Below are 13,208 nucleotides of genomic sequence, written 5' to 3' on the forward strand. Positions count from 1 at the left end.
CAGGGCCCTCCCTCGTTCCCCTGAGCCAGGAGGAGCAGGGTGCCACCAAAGGGTCCCTGCTCACCTCGGATCTCTGCCCCCCTTCACCTTCTCCTGCACTTCCCATCCCGCAGGGTGAAGCACACTCCCACCTTGCTGGGATTTTGCAAGGCTTTTGAGGAAGACTGCTGAGCCTTCAGAAACTTCAGTGAGCCCTAAATTAGATTTTCATGCTGCAGAGAACATAGGGAAACACATTTATCTTTTGGGGAACTGCAAGAGAGAAGGCATTTAGGAAAGTCAGATAAAGCAGAGGTGGGAGCAGAGGATGTGCAGAGGGGCAGGAGGGACCAGGGCGAGGGTTTTAAACTGAAAGAGAGGAGATTTGGATCAGATATTGGGGAGAAATCCTTCCCTGGCAGGGTGGGCAGGCCCTGGCACAGCTGGGGCTGCCCCTGGATCCCTGGCAGTGCCCAAGGCCAGGCTGGACACTGGGGCTGGGAGCACCTGGGGCAGTGGGAGGTGTCCCTGCCATGGCAGGGAGAGACCAGGATGAGCTTTAAGGTCCCTCCAACCCAACCCAAGCACCCAAAAGAAAAGGTGCTGTGCAGCAGGAGGAACACCTGCCCACCCCAGGGAATGTGGAATTCTGGATTTCAGGCTCCCAGCTCCCTTTCTCTCCCTGCACAGGGCAGGGCTCAGGGCTCCCTGTGCTGGAGCAGGAGGAGGTGCCCAGCAGCCCCCCCAGCCCCTGCACAGCTGCACTCACAAAGGCTCAGTATATTTAGATGCTGCTGCAGTTCCACTTGAAATCAAAGAAAAGCTCTGCAAAACTGTTTTTGCTTTTTTTTTTCTTTTCCTGCTGCTGCTTCCTTCCCGTGGCTTTCTCCTCCACCACAGCAGCAGCACCTGGGGAAGCTGTGAGGCTGATAAATAAAACTGATAAATAAAGCCTCTGCACAGACCAGACAAGTTCTTTCCAAGGCTGGGGCTATTTTAACCAGAAGAGCTCTTGGCAGAACGGGCCCTGCTTGTCCCACTTGTGCTACAGGGTGACTTTCACAATTCCCTCCAGTGTGAGCCCAGATCCCAAAGGGCTGAGAGCTGCCCTGGGAGGATCCCTGGCAGGGATGATCAGGCAGAGCCCCCCAGGTCCTCACCTGCCCCAAGGCAGCAGCACCTCCTCACCCTGGCAATGCTCACCTGGGCAGGTGACCCCTGGAACTTACCCCAGACTCCCTCTGCTCTCACAGCTTGTGCTCTACCACACTCCTGGTTTCCAACAAACGGCCCCAAGGCCTTATTTTTCTGTCTGAACAGCCTGAGCAGAATAATCACAGAATCATGGAATGGTTTGGGCTGGAAGGGCCTTAAAGCCCATCCCATTCCACCCCTCTGTTGGGCAGGGAAACTGCCCAGTAGACCAGGTTGCTCTGACCTAATAATAATAATAGAATTGTTAAATAATAATATTATTATTATAACTGGACTTCTCAAAGAAAATTCCAGTAACTCCCAAGCCAAATTGCACCCAGGATGGAAATTTCCTGATGACTAAAGCCAAGCATGCCATAGGTTGTGAGTCTACAGACAGCAGTGTTTCCCTGAAGTGTTTCACAGGTTTAAAGCTTGCTGCAGACTCCTTGGATCTGTGGGTACATCAATTGATTTAAATACTCTGAGTAAGTGTAGAATGAACCTTGCCATCTTAGATTGGTAATTAGCTTAGATTCATAATTAAGCGCCTGTTGTGCTTATAGCAAATCCTTTGAGTCACTTTATAAATGTTAAATTAGTCAACTGATTAAGGCCTGCTATTGTGGTGTTGATGGAGCATTGCTAAACCCCCCAGGCCTGAGGCACTGATCAGTCTGAAGCTGAGCCTGGTGCTGGGGCTGCTCTGAACCCCAGGGCTCCAGGGGAGGCTCTCCCTCCTGCTCTGCACCCCTCCTCCTGTGGCCAGCATCCACTCCAACCACTGCACACTGATTTAAACCTGACTTGAACCCGATTTCCCTCCACACACTCTGCCTAGGTAGCAACAAACCAAAATGTGCCATCCCTGGGCTGCTGCAGGGTCCTGGTGCCCAGCCTGGCACTGCAGGAGGAGCTCAGAGCACAGCTCACCCTGCTCCTCCTCCTGCAGGGCTGGGTGTCCATCACACAGCTCAGTCTGTGTCCAGGGGCTGCACTTCAGAGCATTGCTCTGAGTAAAGGCAGCAGGAGCTGAGCAGAGCCCTTCCCCAGGAAACAGCACACGGGGTGGGGGATGAACCATTGGTGTGGAATTGTGGGCTTTGGAGCCAGGGGAAAACAGGGCACACAGGGCATGGCAGCCATGGGAGGGGATGGGATCCATGGGATGGGATGGGATCCATGGGATGGGACAGAGCTCTGCCCCAGCCCAGGCTGGCCCTGGCCCTCAGGGCTCCTGGGGACACTCCATGGGATGGGATGGGATCCACAGGATGGGACAGAGCTCTGCCCCAGCCCAGGCTGGCCCTTGGAGCTCCTGGGGACACTCCATGGGATGGGATCCAAGGGATGGGATGGGATCCATGGGAGGACACTGAGCTCTGCCCCTGCCCAGGCTGGCCCTTGGGGTTCCTGGGGACACTCCATGGGATGGGATGGGATCCATGGGAGGACACTGAGCTCTGCCCCAGCCCAGGCTGGCCCTGGCCCTGGGGGGTCCTGGGGACACTCCATGGGATCCCTGCAGGCTGCTCCTCCCCAGGACTGGGCACACCCCAGGGTTTTACAGCACAAACCCTCCCACAGCTCCCCCAGAGGGCCGAGCACAGAGGCCAGAGGTACTCACCCAACCCCAGGCACGACACTCTCAGCCCAGACTTGCCAAGGTTTCTGGAAGGAAAAGAAAATAATTAGAGACTGCAGTTCAGCCCTTGAGGGACACACAACATAACCCCATGGGGAGCCAGCAGCTGAAGGGGACAAGCCACAGCTTTTGCCCAAAGGTGGGTTTTCCTCCAAAAGGGGCACATCTCCCATGGTGGGCACCCAGGCTGGGGAGGGGTGGATGTGCTGCCATCCTCCTCCTCCTCCCTGAGTGCTCAGGGCTGCCAATAAACCCAAACCCTTCCAGCCCTTGGACAGCACAGCCAGGCTCTGACCTGTGCTCCCAGCCCGTCCCATTTTCCACACTGGATTTCCTGGCTGGTTCAGGTTTTCATTCCTACAGCACCATTTCCCTGAGGAGCATCCTGGGGGGGGCAGGAGGACCAGCCCAGCACCAGCCAGACCCTGGGGCAGGCCTGCCCACCCTGCCACCACTCCAGCACCCCTTAACACACTGCTGCACCCAAAATTCAGTGCTGCTAATGGGGATTTCAGCTGCTGGGAGACACAGGAACCTGGCCTGCAGGTCTGTTTGAAAAGCTGCAGCTGCATCTCCAGCCCCACGAGCCCCCAGGCTCACAGCACAGCTAGGGCAGGCACTGACCTCTTTTTTTTGTCTGTGTGTTCTATTTTTTCTTCTTTATTCCTTTTCTAGTTTTCCTTCCTTTTTTCCCTTTTTCTTTTTTTTTTCCCCATCTTTTGAGTGCAAACACAGCTGGAGCCTGCCCACCAGCAGCACAAATCCTCCCCATCCTCCCCAGCACGACTGGAACCCTTGGGAGGTTCAAAGGCAAAGCCCCAGAGCTGCAGCACTGAGGGCAGGAATCCCAGACTCCCAGACCCATGGGATGGGGATTTCTGCATTCCTTCTGGACACAGCCCACCCACCCCAAAACACCCCTTGGAGTCAAGTGCTGCTGCTCATTCCCTCACAGCTTCCAATTATTTTATAGGTTTTTAATCCTATTTCTCACCAACCTGATCTTTGCTGTTCAAAGTCTGTGGGCACAGCTCAGCCATGAACTCCTCTCTCCACATAAATATCAATACACATCTACACATGCACCCTTTATATATATTTGCACATATATATATATTTTACATACCCCCTTTGCACACATGCCCTTCAGCTCTTTGCATATACAGATCCTTTATGTGTAACCTTTTATGGAAATACCCACATATACCCTTTAAATCTCTATATCCATGGGCACACCCTTTATATAAACCCCTTTTTATATCTACACACAGAGATATTCCCAGTACCTATGTGCAAACGCAGATCCTCTCCATACACCCCTGTATATATCCCTAGATAAGTCCATTTGTAGGAACACACAGTGTGAGTGCATTTCTGAGCTGTTTGCCTGCATTTACAGCATTCACCACCCCTGGCAGTGGGATCAGCCCAGACCCCAGTGATGGTCCTGTCCTTCCCCACAGCTCCCCTGTGCCACCACGCCAGGGCTGCTCCCCCCTTTTTGGGGTAAAACACACCAGGTTTGCTCCAGGGAGCAACACCCAGCTCTGTGAGGAGCCTGCCCAGCCAACAAATGCGGGCAGAAATGCTGTGTTTGGATTTCCAGAGCTCTGCCATTTGCTCAGCACACACCTGACCCGGATCTTTGGGAAATTGATGCTGGAAATGCCAAATCCCCGCAGGGCCAGGTCCCTGTGCAAAGGGAGCCGGGAGGTGCTGGGCAGGGGGATTGCTGAGCCCATGGGCCAGCCTGGAGACACCCCCAGGTGTGCAGAGAGGCCCCAGCAGCACAGGGAGCTGGTCACCCTGGGGGAACTGGCCCCAGCCCTGGTGCTGTGTAAGAGCTCACTCAGCCCAGCCCTGGTTCCTCCTGCAGGGCAGGAATTTGTCATTCAAGACCTGCTTCTCCTCTGCCTCCCAAAGCAGAAGAAACAAACCCACACAAACCCACCACGCAAATACTCACATATATCTCCATCTACACCCGTTCTGCAGCAGCCAGGAGGATGCAGATGGAGACAGAGCAGACAGACAGACACACAGACAGACAGACACGTGCCTGAAGCTGCACAATTGCCAAGTACAATCAATGGGCTGTCTCCAAGTAACGGGGCAGTAAAAGCTCTTTGTGCTTGCCTTGCACTTATTCTGGGCTCGGGGACAATGAGGCAGCTCCGTGCCTGCAGCTGAACTGGCAGCAGCCCCACAGCTCCCCGAGGATGGCTGTGCTGGGTGCAGGGCCTGGGAGGTGATGGGGATGGGAACAAATCCCAGCCCATCAGGACCATCTGCTCTGGCTGTGCACAGCTGAGCATCCTCCTGGGAAGCTGCTGGGTGCCTGTGCCAGTGAGCTCAGGGTGCTCACCTGGAGCTGCTGGCTCGAGGGGCTCCAGGAGAGCTGGAGAAGAGGGAATGGCTTCCCATTAGTGGGAATAGTGGGTTAGTGGAATATTGGGAAGGAATTCCTCTCTGTGAGAGAGCAGCTATTAGAGAGGACAAAGCAGGAGCCTCTGGTCTCTGAGGATCAGGTTGCCTGGCCAAAGCAGCTGATTGAAAGTCAGCTCTGATCCATCCTCTCCTGTTTTCCATTAGCACAGCCAGTGTGCTGCTGCTGCCGAGAGCCCCCTGTGCTTTGTGATGGCTCTGCTGCCACAGATCAGTGCCCAGCACACAGAGAACACAGGGTTTGTCTGTGCTGGGCCCCAGCCCTGCAGCCACCCCGCTCCCCCTCACACAGCCCCCACCCCCAGGCTGGAACTGCCTCCTTTTCCTTGCCTTAAGCCCAGACTTGCACCACAAGCCAGGCCTGGAGGTGCTCAGCACCTCAGCTTGGAATTCTTTTAAAGCCAGAGCCCAAAGCCAAGCAGCATCACACTGCTGTGCTGCCCAAAGCTGGGCTCCAGCTGAGCCAAGCCTGGCCCTGCAGAGGCCTCACAGGGGGATGGGGCAGGGAAAGGGGCACAAGGAGAGGTTTTGGGGCAGAGCATGGCACAGCCCCTCTCAGTGCCCACAGTGGAGCTGTACAAACCTCCTGAGGCCACCAAAACCTCCAAGGCAGGACAGGTGCAGCCACCTCAGCCCACAGAGCCTCAGGGCACTGCTTTAGTCTGGGGAGAGAAGGGACACCCCAGTCCTTCTGCTGTTTGTAGCTCTAAGATGCATTTTAACTTCACTTCAAGCCTTTCCAGCCTCCTTCCCCAGGGAGCAGCCTTGGGACAGGTGAGCACAGTGTCTGTGCTGGTGCCTGGCACTGACCATGGGACAGCCAAGGACAAGGGGACCTCAGCCCCCCTGCTCCCCAGGCCCGGTTTAACCGGGCCCCTCCGCTCCCCCAGGCCCGGTCCAGCCGGGCCCCTCCGCTCCCCCAGGCCCGGTTTAACCGGGCCCCTCTGCTCCCCCAGGCCCGGTCTAGCTGGGCCCTGCTGTGCTGGCAGCACCCAAGGGTGCCATTTCCCTGCCCAGCAGCAGCCTGGGCTGGCAGCAGGTCCCTGCAGCACAGCCTGGCGAGCAGAGCCAGCTCTGAGTCACAGCAAACACAGCCTGGAGCCTGGCACAATGCTGGAAACGCCCCGGGGCACCCAGCAGGGCTGGCATCTCCCTGGATTAGGCTTTTCCTCGCCCCTGAGGGATCCTGGCAGGCTGGGCAGGAGCCCTGCAGGGAGCCAGGGCAGCATCCCCAGGAGCTGTGCCAAGCCCACAGAGGCAGGTGCCAGGCAGGGAAAAGGCTGGTGAGGAGCTGTGAGCCCAGCCCGGGTGGCACCTCCCTGCTGACAGGATCCCCAGGGCTGGTCACCCCCTCTGCCAGGGACAATGCCAGCCATGCTGCCCTTCCTCATCCTCACCCACACCAGGGCCTCCATGCCCACTGCCTGCTGGGGTTTCTTGTTCCCTGGGATGAGCTCAGGGATTTGCCCCAGGTGGGCACCAGCTCTGCAGCTGGAGGGGCCATTCCAGCTGCACAGAGACCTGGAGAGCCCTGGCCAGGCTGCAGCAGAGGGCAGAGCCCTCCCTGGCAGCAGGGATCACATCTGGGCTCGCAGGCTCTGACCCACCCTGCCTGTGGCTCAGTCCCAGCACACACACAGCTCCTCAGCCCCCGTGGGGACCACAGCTGGCCCCCACAGAAACACCACAGCCCAAAGCCACCCCAGTCCTCCCCACACTGCAGAAATGCTGCTCAGAACAGACACTTGGGCTCTGCTTCAGAGCTGGAAAAGCCCAAGTTAATTGTTTTGTTAAATGCAGGGGGCTCAGGGGCTGACACCGGCCTGTGCAGGACACGGAGGCACCAGATCCAGCCCTGAGCTGCAAAACCCTCCAGCTCCTCAAATCTGGGGGAAAAGCCATCATTTTGCTTGTCAGCCACCTAACTGCAAGGAGATGATGGGCAAAACCAAGGAAAATCCTACAGAGACGCACCCAGTTGGGAATGCTGGGTGAGGGGGGCCCATTCTGTGGCCAAAGAAAGCACCAGGGTCCAACATGCACACCAAAGGGCAAGGTGACCATTTGTGGCTTCAGGAGCCCTGAGGTTCAACATCAGAAAGTCAAAAATGGCACAAAGGGAAAGGGAGAACTAACACATCCTGCAGCAGCACAGAGGTATCTGGGATAAAACCTGACAGCAAAAAGACAGGGGGAAATATCACAGGTTTCCAAGAGTCTTCTAACTGAAGTCAACATTACACACATAATCCAATCTTCAACCAGGGCCACATTACAAGGAAAAATCCCCTGGGATTTGGTTTCACCCTCTCTTGCTCCTGGGAAGTGGATGCTGCACAGAATCCTGCCTTAAACCAGCAGTGCCCAGCCTAAACCTCCCTCAGCACAGGGCAGCAGCGAGGACTGAGCGTGACATGGAAAATTCCCAGCCCTCCTTGTGCCTTTCCCTCACCCCATGCCTCCTTCATGCTTTTCATGGGAGTTTGGAGTGGAATTATTCCCTGGGAAGGGCAAGTGCTGAGTGTGCAGGCAGAGCTGAAGGAGAACGAAAGGAATTGTAATATATATATGTACATAGAGATGTGGGATGAGCCCGGAGCAGAGAGCTCCCAGGGGAGCAGGCACAGGATCCTGGGGAGCCAGGAGAAAGGAGAACTGGAGAGCAGGGCTGTGGGAGGAGGAGGCTCAGTTCTGGCAGACAAATTGAGGCTTTAGGAGAAAAACCCAGCGTGGTGACATCTGTGTGACCACCCACTGCTGAGGCCACAGGGACAGCAGAGCCCTGCGGGGAACACAGGGAACACAGGCACAGGGAACACAGGCACTGCAGAGGGGACACAGCCAAGAGGCTCTTCAGCCAAAGAAAAGAGAGAAATCAGGGGTGAAACATCCCTGCAAAGCACCCCGTGCCACAGAAAACAATTGTAATTGTGAGGCTGTAATTAACTCTGGAGCAGGGGAATGGTGAGAGCCCAGCAGGGGCACTGAGTGCTCTGCAATGGCTGGGGGAGCTGGGAGCAGCCCCAGGGGCTGTCCCTGTCCCTGCAGGGCCACCTCCATCCTCCCAAACACAGCCCAGCCCCAGGCAAACCCCTCAGCCAGCAGCAGGGAAGGGCAAGTCCCCTCCTTGGGATGCCTCACCACCCATCTCCCAATTCCCTTCCTCAGGAAACCTTCACCATCCACCTCCAATTCCCCTCCTTGGGAAACCCTCACCATCCATCTCCCAATTCCCCTCCTTGGGAAACCCTCACCATCCACCTCCAATTCCCCTCCTTGGGATGCCTCCCCACCCATCAGCCCAGCTCCTGCAGGGCACACAGAGCTGGAGCAGCAGCACAAACCCCACACAGGCACACAACCAACACCCACCCCCTTCCCTGGCAGAGATTTATGGCCTGAGACACTTGTGCTGCTTAATTACCTCGTTAACCTACAACGGTTCCTGTGTCCTTCAGGGACAGAGCAATTACAGCACAACACATTCCCAGGTGGGGATTTGCTTCCCTTCACTCTTTGGAGCAGGGACAGTTTGGGCTTGGCCTCTCCAATTAACACCCCCCAAATCAGCCCAAACCTTCCCTTCCCCTGCAGCATTCCCAGCTGGAGGGGATCAGAATAACCATCCTAGCTGCTTATATGTGTATCCATCCATCCATCCATCCATTGATTTATCTATCCATTCATCCACCTTCCTTCCTTCCTTCCTTCCTTCCTTCCTTCCTTCCTTCCTTCCTTCCTTCCTTCCTTCCTTCCTTCCTTCCTTCCTTCCTTCCTTCCATTTATCTATCCATTCATCCATCTATTGATTTATCTATCCATCCATCCCCCTATCTATCTATCTATCCATCCATCCATCCATCCATCTCCCATTTATTCACCCACCCGTCTATCAGAAATGAGACAGAAAAGGAGAGGCTTTTCCCCCTATGCAAAACCAGAAGTTTTAAATAAAATCTCTGCAATAACACATACAATGACTAAAACATTTCTGAGTCCACACCCACAGAAGAACCTCCAGGCTTGGGAGAGCTCCACAGAATTCAGATAAAGCTGCTTTTGGCTCCTTCCAAGCCTGGTTTCATTGCCCTGTGTCTGTGCTTGTGCCCACAGCAGCCAAACTCTACCAAAATAAAACCTGAGGGGATGGTCCCAGCGCAGGAACCCGGGGGCAGGTGACCCCCAGGGGACCCCTCACACACCCCCTTGCAGGTGGGGGATACAGCCAAACTGGGGAAGTCATGGCACAGCTTTCCTGATATAAACTGCACAGAGTTTGTCTTATTGCTACAAAAATATGAAAAAAAAAAAGAAGTAAAAAAGTCACTGCTCCTGACGCTGGTGGTAGGAAAACAACGTTGCTTAGAAACATCCCCATCAGGGCTCCAGAACCACTCCTTTCTGTGCAGAAAATGAATAAAATATGTAATTTATTCCCTGAAAAAAGAGACTGTTTCAAGAGACACCAAATCCTGATGAAAGCAGAGACCCTCCCCACTCCCTCTCCTGCTGCAGCTTGTCTGGTGTCCCTCACCTGTCACCTGTGGAGTGGGGACAATGACACCTGGCTTGGCCTTGACCCCAGTTCCATCCCTGGCTCCTGGAGGGGAAAATAACAAAATCCCAGAATCCCAGAATGGTTTGGGTTGGAGGGACATTAAATCCCTTCCAGTGCCACCCCTGCCATGGCAGGGACACCTCCCACTGTCCCAGGTGCTCCCAGCCCCAGTGTCCACCTGGCCTTGGGCACTGCCAGTTTCTCTGGGCAGCCTGTGCCAGGGCTTCCCCACCCTCTGAGCAAAGAATTTCTCCCCAGCATCTAATTTAAATCTCCCCTCCTTTCGTTTCAACTGTTCCCCCGTGTCCCATCACTGCCTGTGTCTAAAGTTGCTCTCCCTGCACGTCCTGGAAGATGCTCAGCGGGTGCTGACACCTCGGGTACATCCATTTGTCACCATCCACAGTGGTCAGGCTCGCAGGGAGCCGAGGCTGAGCCCCACGGAGCTGCTAATTGTCGCCGTTAATTAAGTTGGGTGCTTTCCTGCTCTCAGCGCCGGGTTCCTCCGCTCCCTTGGCTCCCAAAGCCCTGCGGCTCTCGGGCCGTCAGCAGCTGCCCCGGGCCGGGCTCCGGTGGCAGGAGCTTGTCTCTGCGTGCCGTGGGTGGCAGGAGAGGCAAATAAAGCTTTCTGTGTCACGTCGGGAGCAAAACACTTCCCAAGGCACACAGCAGCTCGCCTGGACTGCCACCCGTGCCGCGGGGATTGCAGCGACAGAGCAGCAGCTCTGGGCTGGCCCGGGACTGCAAACCCCGAGCTCTGGGCTGGCCCGGGATTGCAGTGATGGAGCCACAGCTCTGGGCTGGCCCGGGATTGCAAACCCCGAGCTCTGGGCTGACCCGGGATTGCAAACCCCTCTGCTGCACGGATGGGGGTGATGAGCACCCCGGGCAGGGACAAAGCCCAGCGTTCCCACTGCTCTGGGGGTGCTGCAGAAAGCGCTCACTGCTGGGTTCGGCGAGGATGGGATTAAAGCCGTCAATAATGCAAAATAAAAAGGGTGGGGTGGAGCAAACCCTGCTGGGCAGCTTTGCTTGCTCTGGCACAGCCCCCCTGCCTGCTCGTGCCTCGGAAATATCCCCTGCTCCTAAATGGGACCTGTTTCACCCCAGTACGACCCAAACTGCCCCGTCCCATCCACGGAGACAGCCCAGCTGAGAGGGGCCCTCCTGTGCCTGCAGTGCCACCTGTGCCCACAGCATCACCTCATCCCCACAGTGGCACCTGTCCCCACAGTGCCACCTCCTCCCCACAGCAGCCCGTGGCCCTGGCACCTTTGTGTGCCCAGAGCAAGGCACCACACCCAGGCAAGGTTCCCTGTGTGGACAGAGGTGAGGAGAGCTCCAGGCCACAAAGCTGCAGCACAGACACAGAACCAGAATCACAGAATGTCCTGAGCTGGAAGGGACCCACAGGGATCACCCAGTCCCAGCCCTGCCCTGCACAGCCACCCCAGCAATCCCACCTGTGCATCCCTGACAGCATTGCTCTGGCTTGATGAAGTTTGGATGTTTATGCAGAGCACCAATTTCAGGGATTTTTTACCTCTGTTCCCAACTGATGAGCAGCACAGATAAACACACAAAGCTGCAGCAGCTGGACCAGCGTAGGTGGCCCAAGTTGTGCAAGCTGAAAACGCAGATTTCTGCTTTCTTGAGCACGTGCATCCTTCACTTTGCTCTGGCACTCAATCTGACACCTGCACTGTGTGACTGCGCTCGTGTTTGCTGCTCTGCACACTGCTGTGTGATCTCCTACCTGTTACAGAAATGAGAGGGAGCTGGATGTGGGTCTCGTGCTGCAGTGGCAGTGCAGGGGGGAGCCCCTGGAGCAGCGCTGCCTCCCTGCTGGCAGGGCAGGATCACAGAACCCCAGAATGGCTCAGGGCGGGAGGGACCCTAAGGATTATCCCACTGCACTCTGCCAGGGGCAGGGACCCCTTCCAGTGTCCCAGGCTGCTCCAAGCCCTGTCCAGCCCAGCCTGGGACACTTCCAGCCCGTGCCCATCCCAGGTGTTCCTCTGTGCATCCTCCTTGGCACACAGGCCCCGCTGCAGGCAGGACAGGGATGTTCAGGGCTGGGTCAGCGACACAAACCAGGGAACTGCTCCTCATGCAGGAGCTGCAGAGACAAGACAGGGCCGTGCTGACAGGCTGGGAAGGCACTGGGGGAGGCAGGAGGAGGCTCCCGAGCAGTGGGCACCCAGCTGGGCACCCAGCCCAGGCATGGATGGCACAGGGGACGGGCAGGTGCCTGAAGGGCGCCCAGCCCCCGTTCCCTGGCTCCCTCCTCACTTCCCAACTCCCCTCCCAGCTCGCAGGGCCACGGGCTGTGTGGGTGGGCGCCTCAGCTGCAATTCCCCAGCGCTTCCCTGGGCTCAGTGCTCGCACAAGTTGCAGATGACGCATTAAATGTAGATAAGGCAGAGGAGATGGCCCCGAGCCCGCGGCCACCGAGCCCGCCCAGAGCTGTGCCCGGCTGCCCGGGGACCCCCAGAGTTGTGGGGCCACCGGGGATGCCAGGGTGGGGGTTTCATGGGAACAGCTCCTGCCCAGGGCCCTTCCTAGCGCATCCCAGCGCATCCCAGCCCATCCCAGCCCAGCCCAGTACATCCCATCCCAGTACATCCCAGCCCAGCACATCCCAGCCCATCCCAGAACAATCCCAGCCCATCCCAGCACATCCCAGCACATCCCAGTGCATCCCAGCACATCCCAGCACATCCCAGCACATCCCAGCCCAGCGCATTCCAGTGCATCCCAGCACATCCCATCCCATCCCATCCCATCCCATCCCATCCCATCCCATCCCATCCCATCCCTGCCCATCCCATCCCATCCCAGCCCATCCCAGCTCAGCCCACGGCGCTGCCCCCGCTGCGCTTTGTCACCGGCCCGACCCCGGCTGCGAGGGATAAAAACCCTCTTTGTCATTCTGCAGCGAGGTTTTTAAAGTGCAGGGTTTCAGGTGGCTGAGGGGATTACGTGATCCGTGCAAAACACCCTTGATGGAATCGAGTTACTGCCAGAAATAAGGGGAGCAGGGAGAGCTCCATCCCGTCCCGTCCGTGCGAGGGGTGATCGCTGTCCCTGCTGTCCCCAGCGTCCCCTGGGGTCCCCAGCCCTGCTGGGGATGGACACAGAGCCCTGGGACACGCCCTGCCCTGCCCGCTGACCGCATCCCAAGTTCTGGAAATCAGCATCCGAGTCATGCCTGCGTGCAGGGGGCACAGCCACCAAACCCCTCAGGGCTGGAAGCAGAAATGCCACCTGCCCTCCTGTCCATGCCACCTCACACCCAGAGAGACAAACTGAAACCAGGAAAAGCCTCTCAGGGGTTGCCTTCCCCATCCCCTGGCCCACCGTGGGAAGCATCAGTCACCGAGCTGA

The 13,208-nt window shown here is 57.0% G+C and overlaps 1 protein-coding gene across 2 annotated transcripts in view; it reads right to left on the reverse strand.

Moving 5' to 3' along the window:
- KCNAB1 (potassium voltage-gated channel subfamily A regulatory beta subunit 1) overlaps nt 1-13,208 on the reverse strand; it is a 43,270-nt gene that overhangs the window by 20,418 nt on the left and 9,644 nt on the right. The window contains exons 1-2 of one of the 2 annotated variants that reach the window (XM_071438244.1): nt 11,285-11,307; nt 2,801-2,844 (exon numbers count right to left, since the gene is read on the reverse strand). In XM_071438244.1, coding sequence (XP_071294345.1) covers nt 2,801-2,844; nt 11,285-11,304 — 64 coding nt within the window. In that variant the 5' untranslated portion in view covers nt 11,305-11,307. Of the gene's footprint in view, nt 1-2,800; nt 2,845-11,284; nt 11,308-13,208 lie in introns of those variants that run through there. The other variant, XM_071438243.1, reaches the window with a different exon arrangement.

Source organism: Agelaius tricolor, unplaced genomic scaffold (genome assembly GCF_023055355.1).
Source record: "Agelaius tricolor isolate 1412-34295 unplaced genomic scaffold, bAgeTri1.0.p SCAF_12, whole genome shotgun sequence".
In the NCBI taxonomy this organism is placed as follows: Eukaryota; Metazoa; Chordata; class Aves; order Passeriformes; family Icteridae; genus Agelaius; species Agelaius tricolor.